General features: G+C 41.7%; 1 protein-coding gene across 1 annotated transcript in view; it reads right to left on the bottom strand.

Annotated features, from left to right (window-relative positions):
* Window positions 1-11,855, bottom strand: part of LOC121545210 (gamma-aminobutyric acid receptor subunit gamma-3) — a 51,714-nt gene extending 39,859 nt beyond the window's left edge. Inside the window, 3 exon segments of the mRNA XM_041855683.2 lie at window positions 57-124; window positions 10,426-10,577; window positions 11,161-11,855. Coding sequence (XP_041711617.2) covers window positions 57-124; window positions 10,426-10,577; window positions 11,161-11,213 — 273 coding nt within the window. The 5' untranslated portion in view covers window positions 11,214-11,855.
* Between the last annotated feature and the right edge of the window lie 1,549 nt (window positions 11,856-13,404).

The following is a 13,404-nucleotide window of genomic DNA, read 5'->3' as shown; positions in this document are numbered from 1 at the left end:
AGAGAGAGAGAGAGAGAGAGAGAGAGAGAGAGAGAGAGAGAGAAATATTCACTTACCATGTCTATTGATGATACAGGTCCGATGCTATTGACATATATGTCAACGTCGATAAGAGTTGGTTTAACTGTAAAAGACAGAAAGAGAAATCACTGTAAACACTATTTTTAACACCAACCAAGCGTAGTAGCACTGCCAAGCCTAGGGTACCATGTCAAAAGTGTTTAAATGGACATGCCTACAAATCTGTTGTTGACTGTGGTCGACTTTCAACCATTTCTGAGGGATGAAAACACCTGACACATATTTGATTTTGGGAGTGAACTATCACTTGAAGTGATGCCTATACTAGAAGAAGTTGTTCCGCACGGCTCAAATCTATTGAATAACATGCCATACACGATTCCAACCCTACATTTCACAATTTAAAGCCTGTTCTCTATACCTAATCTTACAAGGCGTTGCTGTAATGAGCAGTTCACGCTTGTGTGGCTAAGTGCACCTCTGTCATTGCACATTAGCCTCTTTCATAGGCTTTGGCAACTTCGGCAATTAACTGTTGAGGTGGTGCAGTACACTCACATCAGACTGTCTCTCTGACTATGACAGAAAGATCCGCACAAAGATGTACTTTAATTGCAACAGGGTGTAATGGAGGAATAGATATTTGACTGTTTTGTAGAATTCAGACGCAAGAAAATAGCAGAGTACATCTTGTCACAGCATGAAGATAGATAGGCTATTATTAAGTGCCACTTTAACCACTATCATCAAATAACGCAATTTACATTTATTGCAGCAACTTTTTTGAAGTCATTGGTAAAGTACTTTAATTCAGGGTTTCCCAAACTCAGTCGTGGGGTCCCTCCTGGGTGCACGTTTTGGTTTTTGCCCTAGCACTACACAGCTGATTCAAATAACCAACTCATCATCAAGCTTTGATTATTTGAATCAGCTGTGTAGTGCTAGGGCAAAAACCAAAACGTGCACCCGGGGGGGTATTATTCAAAGTAGTAGTCATGTACAGTAGTTGTATTGTTAAATTCAATATAATCATGACACATGAGAAGGTGAATGCACTGCTCATAAGAATCCTCTGTAGAGTTTCCCCCTATGCTGCTAGGACTTGAGTTTGTTCACTTACTGTTATCAGTGATTTATTCACAGCAAGGCTGCCCCCCACCCACACACACACACACACACACACACACACACACACACACACACACACACACACACACACACACACACACACACACACACACACACACACACACACACACACACACACACACACACACACACACAGACAACACACACACACACACTCCGTCCTCCCTCCCTCCCCTTCCTGATTAAGCAAGCATGATTACAACTCCCCATCTGCAGAGTAAAATGCCCCCATGAGGGTTTTAATGGAGGACCAGCTTTTACACCCAGTTAGCCTGTCAATGTGATGAGAAATACATTTGCCCTAGTCAGTCCCGCCGGTCTCATTCACCATGACCGCTCAATTCCACTAGTTTAATTCCCCTAGTTTAATTCCCCTTACATTGTATTAAAACATCTTCAGTTGCCTTTGCATTGCTGTTGTCTGATCTGATCTGATCTTTTCTGACCTGGGGCCATATGTATCAAGTGTCTCAGGGCAGGAGTGCTGATCTAGGATCAGTTTGACTGTTAGATTACAATGAATACGATCACATGGACAGCGGGATCCTGATCCTAGATCAGTACTCCTATTTTGAGAGGGTAAGAAGCTATATGACAGGCTCTCCAGTGTCTTTGTAGCACATGGGGATGTATGAAACATACTCCTCAGCCTGAAGTGTCGCCACTTGCAGCGCTGAATCGTTAACTGTTCGGTGGCGCCGACTGGTAAGACGCTTCGGGTGGGTGGTCACGTGTGCTAGAAAAGCAGAGGTCCTGGGTTCGAGCCTCGGTGAGCAGCGTGATGGAAGTTATACGTTGTCCAAGGTTTGCGTCTCTAGCAAATGTGCACAATGCCACTCTCGTCACCCTCCAGTCACTTTCTTCCCTTCTATCTCTTCTCTGCCGGAATCGTGACAAGCTCATTTCATCTTTCACAACAACAATCCAAACACAAACATCTTCAGATGAGATCAATGGGCGCCGGGTGATATCTGTCATCCGTCTTAGGAGTAGTGTTAACAGTGTCTGCATCCCAAATAGAACCCTATTCCCTATATAGGGCTCTGGTTAAATGTAGTGCACTATAAAGGGAACAGGGTGCCATATGGGACGCAGTCAGGGTTAGATCGAGCCTCGCTGCACTCTGTCTAACTGTCTTCTACTTCTCTCTGCCAGACAGACAGAGGTAATTAAAAGTGAGGTGGTAGACAGACATGACCTAGTGTGTTCTGGGAGTTTGGGGACAGACTATATTATAACAGGAAGTGAGACATCCCAGGTGGCTGTGTCCCTGGCCTCCGCTGCACCCTGAAACTAATATCCTCTACTTGTCCTTATCAAAGAGAGACTAGGGGCGAGAGCTGTAGTTGATAACTACAAAGCATTTATAGGTGACAGTATTGCTGTACAATGAATAAAGTACATTTGAAAATGGTAATGAGACCCAATTCAATCAATCACACATAGTGGAAAATAAATTATATGTGGGTGAACTTAGAATGTAAACACTGTAAGGACAGGTGTGATTTTTGTGTCAATTTGCATAGAAATCCATTAGAATCTATCTAGGCTCTCCAAGACCTGATGTTTGTGGGATGCAGACACTGTTAACACTACACACTGCACTAATTGGTTTTGTCACAATTACACAGGCAGCCCAATTCTGATAGTTTTTCCACTAATTGGTATTTTGACCAATCACATCAGATCTTTTCACATCAGATCTTTTTCAGATCAAAAGACCAACTACTGAACAAAAGACCAAATTTGGGCTGCCTGTCTAAACGCAGCCTCTGACTAACATTCTGAGTGAACCTGCAATGTCCACATCATCACAACATAATTTCCTGTTGCCTCTAACCGGGATAACCATTGAATAGATTTTCATCTGCTTCCCCATGTCTTGTTAGGCTCCCTAGCAAGACTTGTTAGGCCATTTTCTTGAAAAGTAGACAGATAGACTGGGGACACCATGTTTTGGGACATTGCGATCTAATCTCGCCAATTACACACCAAATGGCATGAGGATATGGGGCTGCTTCGTAAGAAAACAACAGCAAATGAATCTGTAGCTGGGTTCCAATGTTTGTGAATGCCCTGGCTAAATTGCTGAGCGTCCCTTTAACAATAGCACAGGGAATGGGCTAATAGCCTATTAATCCACCAGACCCTGCTTTACTGGAGTTGAGACCTGTGAGATCCACACTAACAGTATTAAGTTCAGCAGAATGGGAGGGGGCATATGGATAGAGCTCATTATATGAGAGAGACTTTGAAGATGTATAATGCACCTCTGGCGATCCTATCTTCATTAGGATGTGTGGTTCTGTTTCAGGTCCTGCCATTGTGGCTCCCGCTAACCTGATCACTGTAGAGCCGGAGGCGATGGCTTAACTTTCTCTGATGGGAAACAGGTGACATTAGGTCAAGTGATCTCTGTTACTTTCTGATGGATGGGAATCCAAGATGGATGCTCAGTCGCTTGATATGACCAGTGAGGAGTTTCTTCTATGTATCTGTGGGTAATTTGTAGCATCAATCTTGTACGTTGCAGAAGTGGGACAAGTTGGTTGATATATTATAGATGTTTTGTCTTACACATTCTAAAAGGGCAGATGAGGAATGTAAACAGTAAGCACACACACACACACACACACACACACACACATGCACACAGGCACGTGCACACGCACACACACACACACAAACACACAGATTCCCCCCACACACCCCACCACCCTGAAGCATATTCAGTTCCATATTAAATCCCCTCTTTCATAAAAAAAAAACAGAATAAAGATGAGTTGTGTATTAAAATTGTCAGACAGCTTCCATTAGTATTATACTGAATATGTCACAGCAGATTCTGACAGAAAGTCTGGGGATTATACTGAGCTGGTTCCAAAGCCCTTTACATTACAACTGTGGAAATAATCATTTGTATTCCCTCCTTAAACACCCTAGTAATCCCTAACAATGGGAGGGTGGAAGACACTCTAAAGAAGTTTAACATCCATAAGGATAACCTCCATTCACACCTTTGCACCTCAGCAGCGCCCGTATCAAACCAATCAAAGTCTTGCATGATTCTCTGGGCACCTGCTAGATTCAGGAAGTGGGGATGACCATGGTGGAACTAAATGAGGAGTCAGAGATGAGTGCTTCCCTGATCAGATGTGGATTCCATTTAATTGAGTCTGTCTGTCTGGGAATCTCGGCTCTCCTCTCCGGTGGGTGATCTAATCTAATGAAATTTCAGGGGGCTTAAAATAGAGAAAGGGTATATCAGGCATTCCCTGTCTGCGGGAAGTTTGCGTCAATGTGTCACTGTGGAGAATCTTGAGAGGACTGAGTCTGCCCAGTGTAGCCAAGCTAAGCCTATAGTGTTCTAAAAGTCTACTACTCCACGACCATTATCCATCTACTACACCTGAAGTAGATCAAATGACTAGACCAATTTTCTGGGCCCCTGTTCTGAAATCAATTCAATCGCAAACTGGATTTTGCGAGAGGACTGAGACTATCTAGCGCAGCCAAGCGAAGCCTTTAAGATTCTAAAAGTCTACTACTCTCCGACCGTTATCCATCTACTAAACCTGAGTAGATTAAATGTCCAGACCAATTTTGTGGCCCTCTGTTCAGAAAGCATTTTGATAGAAAACTGGATTCTGTGTCTCTGATGACATCACGTAAAACAGGGGATAACGGCTCTGGAATAATAAATAGCTATCATGAAGGATATTGATGCCTAATAGCCCTGCAAACAGCACAAGAAAATCAATGGCAATACCATCCAACATCATACAGTCAATAACAGTCTATCCAATCCAGGTAAAGTTACACCACTTCTGCAGCCGACCTTGCCAAAATATCCAAAACAGATTCCATCTGATTGGGATCCAGCCAATGCAGTTTTATCACTGGAATCTCCATTCTGAAGAGAAGATAAATACATTTGCTGAGGGCAAATGTGGAGGCTGTGCAGTCACATCTGACCCAGTGGAAATGTGTAGTGGGTGTGCTGTTCTGTGCTGTACAGCCAGTCTAGCACTGTGTCTGGGTGAGCAAGGTTCATCTCCCTGAATAAGAGCCATCCAAAGTCAGAAAGAAAAATGAGTGTCGGCCTTGGATTGCCTTCATTGTGAATCTGGATGGTGTGATTTTTAGAAAATAGTTCAAACTCGACGTGGGGTCAAACTTTGCATTGTGCAGAACCACAGTAGTGCTACCACCTCCAGAGGTATTGTCATCAGTGCAAATGTATAACGAATGTTTAAAATGCATCTTTGGGTGGGGATAAGCATTTCCGTTGAACAAATAGGCCGCCAGGAACAGGGATGTTCAGAGAAGAGCAGCTGCACTCGTTCTAAACCCATTGGTGTCTGAAGGCAATTTATATTTAACGGTGAAGCACCTGCGTTTTTGTCAGAAATCAAAGTCCCTCTTCAATCATTTCCAACAGCAGCCTGACTAATGCCAGGGTTGTTAATTCACACTTCAAAAAGATAGACTGGAGTGAGGATCTCCTCTTACCCATCCACACACTCTATGCAAACACACTCACACACACCTGCACATACAATGCTCAAACACACACACACACACACACACGCACACACACACACACACACACACATGCATGATCTCTCTCTCGCTCTCTTTCTTTCTCTCGCTCACACACCCCCCCCCCCCTCCCCCCACACACACACTCACACACACACACTCACACTCACACTCACACTCACACTCACACTCACACTCACACATATACAGCCATGTTTCAGTTACTTGTCAGGACTTTTTGGGGAGTAAACATTTATTCCCATCAAAAAACCACAACCCTAAGCCTAACCCTAACCTTAACCTCAAACCCTAAACTTAACTCTTAAACCCAAAATAGCATTATTACTTTTCAGGACATGCAAAATGTCCTGACTTTTCAGAATTGTTCTTGTTTTCCTGTCTTGTCAGGACATTCTGGTCACTTGTCAGGACATTCTGGTCCGGACAAATGTGAAAACAAGTCCAGACACACACACAAACACAGACTGGTGTAGGTACGTGTCTGACTAACGCGACACTTTCCCATGTGCTACAACAGCTGGCAGCGGGTGGCCATGCCACTCAGATAATTAGCAACATCAAGTGTTACTCACACTCTCACACCCTTCAACCTGGAAATAAACCCGTGACTTACATCTTTCAAGCAGACATGCCCTGTCAGTCATCCAACATAGCCCAACACATCCAGCCTAGCCCCATCGAGGTCTAGAGGAGCAGCCAAGCTAGAGGAGCAGCCAAGGTTCAACTCTGTTCTCTGTGAATGAATCCCTCTGAATCCCCCACTGTTCCCGTGCCTGCCCTGGAGGAGTGCCACGTGAGGAATGCTACTTCCTGAGTTTGATGCTGATGTACCGTGGTGTAATTCCCAAACTGGGTGGTGCATCATCTTGGCATGCTGAGGAATAATCTTCTGACCCACTTTGTCTAGGATCCCCTGACAACCCAAAAGGAAGCTGACATAATAAGGACACAGAAGCAGCCACTTCCCTCATGTGAGCTGAACCGAGAGATGCATCAATATCCATAATCTGTCAGGTGATGTTGGAGTTCTGAACTCAGGGAATACAATGTCCCAAGGCGCAAAGCATTGTAGTATACAGCTTGTATTACAGGCATGCAATATATTCATACATGTTTATGAATATACAATGCATATTATGGCATTGTACAGCATTCAAAAAGAGCATAGGTCTACAGTAAATATGTGGTTTACATAGTTTACATGAATAAGAGACAAAAATACATAATAAAACTAGAATAAAGAGTACATTTGGCCCTATTTGTAATACATTACATCTGACCTTCAGTCATTACTGTAAAACCCCTACATGCAACGGGGCGGACTGGGACAAAAATCTGGCCCTGGCATTTTCTCCACACCAGCCCACATCACTGAGTGCGCCACCAACTCAAAGCAAATTGTCACTTGCCACATCATCATGATGATGCGTTTTGCATCATATGATGCATTTTGGATCATCATGATGGTGGCAAGTTACAATTTGCTTTTTGAAAGTTCTATATCGTGAAAATGTGATTGCTGACATGCAAAACATTTTGGGACTGTATCAACAGTGGACTAATACATTTTTTTATAAAATATCATTTTTGAGTGGATTATTCCTTTAAGATTTGTATGTTATAAAAGCCAAGCTAATGACTTTGGATACATTGTAAATTAGTGCCTGTCTTGTGTGTTCCCCTGAATCAACACATACCCTAAGTGTTCATTACTAATTACTAATTACTAACATTATCCCATGGCGTCACTGGTGCAACTAACTTTTACAGTTGGTGGCACCAGCCCATGATTTGGTCGGACCCAAATCATGAGTAATCATCTTATGAAGTCATTCATAGTGATTATAAATAGACTACTGAGTTATTCAAATAAATATGTTGTTTCATCTAACACATCCAAGCAGGAATACATGACTCAATATATTTTGATGTGCAACCTAATCCAGCAATTGCCATGCATTTTGGTATGACAATTAGAGTATAGCTTCTATATTTTACGGTCAAAATAGGACTTCAGAATTTCAGGATTTTTTATGCGCACCAATATCATAGGCTAATTACTTTGGGGTTCAACACCTGAGGAAGTAGAGACTCAAAGCATATTAGCTAGATAGCTAACTATATATATAATGCCCACTGCTAGCAGCAATGTATTCATCCAACAGTAAATTGAATGTCACCAAAAAACGTTGCAGTTGTAGGCCCTCGCAATGGCCGGTGTGCATTTCACACACGCCGCTCCATATGTCAAAGCCATTTCAGATATATTGCTTGTAAAATTGTTGCTATTGAGGTGAATATTGAGAGTTGTTAAATATCAATTACACCTACAGAAAGCTGAAACCCCCCTCTCTTCGACAGGGACAAAGGGGCGAAGCTTCCAAAGCGGTGTTTTTCCCGCAATTGCATTTTGAAATGTTATACAATCAGAACATATTTTTTCTCTTGAGTGCATGGGGGAGAGGAGAGTGGCTTTCTCATCACAGCAGCAGGCCCTAGCGAAACAGGCACGGTGGCAGGGCAGACACTTTCATTACAGGAATCATGAGGATAATGCACTTTACTGTTTGACCAAATCATGGTTTTAGTCACCCCAAAAAAAGTATGTTTTTAGTGAGGTGACAATGTAGAAGTTTATCGGCACCAACTTTCCGTTTTTTACTATCCATAATATTGGCTGTCTAACTGATGACAGAGTTGGAGCAGTTATCTTTGCTTATACCGCGTTTGACTTCGAATGTGTTTGTATGACCTCAGCTCAGCCTATCAGAAAACCAGGCCGGACAATCTTGGTAGGGGGGTCGGCCATTGCCCACTGATCAGCCAAAGGCTCATTACAGATTAGTATAACAGATACATTTTAAAGTCTTAACAGGCCCATGGGCCGCCGGCCATGTCACTTTTTTCATATATTTATTTTTATAAAAATAAAAAGATGGTGTGTGTCAATGTTGACCAGCACACCCATCTAAAAAATGGTCCAGCCCATCTGGCATCTGCCAGAATTGCCAGATGACCAATCCGCCCCTGACATCATCATGCAATGTATATTAGTCTCTCATGGACAGCGCAAGATTTGGTTCTTAGTTGCCACGATTATATGTACACCTACTACATGTGAAACTTTTAGAATACTGAATACAAATGAAACAGTGGTGTCTGTGGTCGTGCTCATTATCATATTTATCAAACGATTGTATTGAATTATGCTCACTGAACAAAATTATAAACGTAACATGTAAAGTCTTGGTCCCATGTTTTATGAGCTGGAATAAAAAACCCAATACATTTTCCATACGCACAAAAAGCTTATTTCTCAAAAATGTTGTACACAAATTTGTTTACATCCCTGTTAGTGAGCATTTCTCCTTTGCCAAGATAATCCATCCACCTAACAGGTGTGGCATATCAAGAAGCTGATTGAACAGCATGATCATTACACAGGTGCACCTTGTGCTGGGGAGCATAAAAGGCCACTCTAAAATGTGCAGTTTTGTCACACAACACAATGCCACAGATGTCTCAAGTTTTGAGGTAGCATGCAATTTGCATGCTTACTGCAGGAATGTCCACCAGAGCTGTTGCCGGAGATTGAATGTTCATTTCTCTACCATAAGCTGCCTCCTACATCATTTTCAAGAATTTAACAGTATGTCCAACCAGCCTCACAACCGCAGACCATGTGCATGGCGTCGTGTGGGCGAGCAGTTTGCTGATGTCAACGTTGTGAACAGAGGGCCCCATGGTGGTGGTGGGGTTATGGTATGGGCAGGCATAAGGGACAACGAACACAATTGCATTTTATCGATGGCAATTTGAATGCACAAAAAATACTGTGATGAGTTCCTGAGGCCCATTGTGAGTCTCATTTTGTGACCAACAGATGCATATCTGTATTCCCAGTCATGTGAAATCCATAGATTAGGGCCTACTGAATTTAATACAATTGACTGATTTCCTCATATGAACTGTAACTCAGTAAAATTAATGAAATTGTTGCGTTTATATTTTTGTTCAGTATAGTTCTATCACTTAGTTGTCAGACTCAGGAAGCTAAGAGAAACAGCATGTGTCTACTGTATGAAGACAGCCCTGTGGGAAGAACTCGGCTTACTACTGAGATAATCAACAATACCTACTCTGTTACCATTAACATAAATATCCTGAATCTGTCTTTGGCTGCATGTTATCCTCAAGTGCAAATGTTAATATTTTATGACCAGCATTGAGTTTCTGACAACTGCCTTTCATCTAGATTCCATTTGTAATCAACAAGGGACAGATGGGGAGATGGTTGTCTCACGGAAACTAACCTATGCCTACTGTACAATACAATGCCCCACTCATCGTTACCACTCATCGTTAATGGGCTACTATTATTACTGTAATCTGGGTTGGCCATGTACCGGTAAACAAATAGGCTGGCCAAATGTGTATCTGTTTATCTGGAATGATTTCCTCCTCCTGCTTGGTTGATTAGGTTGTCAGGTGAAGCTCTGAGCGCGTTGGTGGAAAAAACACGCACAAAACCACCAGTGAGCGAGCACCGCGCCCGAGGAGGACCTTTCAGCACCATGGACAGCGCGCTTCCGCCATAGCCATTGAAGGTGCGCGTATCACCAAACCAACTTAGACACTCCATTGAAAGTTTTTTTATCATATCCGCAGTAAAAATACAGAAATGTAACTCACCTCCAATATCAGGGCGTAGTGTCTTGTCGTAGTCCTTAAGTAAGTTATTTAATATGAGCGTGGCCTCGGCCTGATGGTTTTTGGGAGCCAGCATCTGATTGACAGTAGTGTCCTCATAGTCCCCATCGTAGTCCCTTGGGTCTGGGTCGGAACTAAACATCATAGAGAAAAATAAATCCGTTGTATTATTATTTTTTTTTAATCCTCAAAATCACAGACATTAGATTATAATTAATGCATAAAAAATCGATCAGTCATAATAGTCTTACTCGGCCTAGGTTTTTGAATTCAGTGCATAACAAGTGCAAATGAAACCAAACTTTAAACTGACATCGTACAATAAGTAATTTATTGAACAGAAAAATATATAATCCAAAATCAAACACATCTCTACACAAAACCAATGACTACGGACGCTCCCGGTCATACATACTGTAATTAAACTAGGCTACCTACAGTATTTACCTACTTAGGCTACCTATTGATTATGTGATAGAATAGGCCATGCAAACACGTTCGACAATTAATAATGCAAATGGTCACTACAAATAGCTATTTGGCCAAACAATGACTCTGAAGTTCAATTAATACTCCGCAAGAAGGTCGGTGTTTTTGCACCAAAGACGCGCGCACCATACATAGCACATAATAGGCTCTAATTTATTTAATTCATTTTACCACAATTCACAAATATGTAAAAACAACGCCTATTATCGTAACAGTCACGAGACTTACCGCACCCGTTGGACTGACAGAAGTAAGAAAGACACCAGCAACTTGGTTGTCATTGTTCATGAAAATGACTTATGATGAAGACCGTGGAGACTTCTGCGTTGTTAGAGCGGTGAGTAGAGGGAGCCAGGGAGGAGAAGGAGAGGTATATATAAACTGGAACTATTCACCCAGAGTATAGTTTCTTATAGGAAATCCATCAAATCTCCTGATAATCGACCATGGATTAGGTTTCATTCATCAGCGTTCAGAATGTCGCCAGGATTGTTTGAGCCGCTCCGTTCATTCTTTGCAACGTCAATGATCAATGTCTTAAACAGCAGCACCCCACCTCCTTCCGTTCCATACAATTACAGTAACCAGTTTATGCACCGACATGATGACGTTATCATTCACAGGGTACAGTAGGGCGTCTACCTAGAGAACGAGACTCGTAAAAAGCATTGAAAAAACATGAAAGTATGCAACCAACATCTTAACTTTGACTAGCCTATTCACTTTTAAATGTTTTTCATTGCGAATCGTAGCTCCTTATATCACATATCATTATCACTATTGCTATAAAACGCTTTTACTTTAAGATAAATAATCACTTAATAATTTTCAAGCATTTAGCCATGGAAAATGGAACCATATCCTCTCAAAGTTGCTCCCTTTCTGAGAAAAGGCAGGTTGCCCGCAATGCTTTCCCAATCAAAGTCGTGCTCTACCTGTTTTTAGGGCACCTGAAAATGTAAGCAGAACTGAAACTGTCCAGTAAACTATCGCAGGCTAAACCCTGACACATAATTAGACAGTCATGCTATTGGCCGCATGTGTTTTAGTAGCCTCTTTCGATTAAACCTGAAAAAATATTTACAAAACGTGAGGAAGTTTGCACTAAGAAGCCAGACCACCTCCCTGCGGCTGGCGGCAGTATTGCAATTTATAGCTACTATATCTGTCTGTCCAACCTGGTCTCAGAGCATTTCGTATTATTCTGTACGTAAATCCGAGATCCTCGTTTTTATATGATATGTTATATTTCCCTGGTATGTATTAATTTGTGAATTTCAATAGCCATTTCGTATGATATGTTACCAATTACAATTCGTATTGTAGAATTTGCTAAACGTACAATATGTTACACATTTTCTAAATGTACAATATGTTACGGATTTGCAATATGTATGATATGTTACGAATTCTTGCTAGGTAGCTAGGTGGCTAATGTTAGCTAGCTGGCTAATGTTAGCTAGGCTAGGAGTTAGGGTTAGGGGTTAGGGTTAAGGTTAGGGTTAAGTTTAGGAGTTAGGTTAAAGGGTTAAGGTTAGGGTTAGGGGAAAGATTAGTTAAAAGGGTTACGTTTAAGGTTAGGGTTGGGGAAGAGTTAGCTAACATGCTAAGTAGCTGCAAAGTAGCTAAAAAGTAGAAAGTAGTTGAAAAGTTGCTAATTAGCTAAAATGCTAAAGTTGTTCGTGATTCGAACTCACAACCTTTGGGTTGCTAGACGTTCACGTTATACGCCTACCCATCCACCCCAACTAACCACCCTACTTGCCTCAAATAACCATCTGTCTTATACCAAATGCAACATATAATTCTAATTAGTTTCCCGGATTTACTTTTACTATGTTACGTCTAGTATATGAGACCAGGCTGGTCTGTATGCCAGTGGAATAATACTGTACAGAGGATTTACCTTTTGATGTCTCAGACCCCAGATATAATCTACCCTAGTAGGAAATGGCAGCTTCCCATGTGTGGAGCAGGAAAGCAGCCACAGGAGAAGGAGAGAGACTTATTTTCCCCTGGATGCATATTATAATCCCACACCAATTAGAAAGCAAGCACCCATCTCTCCCATTATGTCAAGCTAATGCATTTTGAAAGATGTTCATGACATATAAATACATCTGAATCAGGATGTATTCATCCAAATCCTCCAACAAGTAGACCAATACTCCTGCTTTCTCACCAGTTTGATTCAAATAGATGGATTATGTGGCTTTACTGTGTAATACAATTTGCCTGATATAGCCTATCTACATGCAACCTGCATACACAGAGGATATAGACTACTGTGACTGAAAACCATCCATTCTATTTGATCATTTCTTCCCTGAAAAAATTATATAATAATAGGGTAAAAAGTGATTTCTGTGTACTAATTTAATCAAATAATGTACGTACATTTATTTACACACTGATGGGTGGTAGTGTATGCACTATGCTAAGCTACATCCTCATAGCGATGAGCTATCATGT

This window comes from Coregonus clupeaformis, chromosome 29 (assembly GCF_020615455.1).
Source record: "Coregonus clupeaformis isolate EN_2021a chromosome 29, ASM2061545v1, whole genome shotgun sequence".
In the NCBI taxonomy this organism is placed as follows: domain Eukaryota; kingdom Metazoa; phylum Chordata; class Actinopteri; order Salmoniformes; family Salmonidae; genus Coregonus; species Coregonus clupeaformis.
The sequence above is the reverse complement of the archived record's forward strand: the minus strand, read 5'-3'. Positions and strand labels throughout refer to the sequence as shown.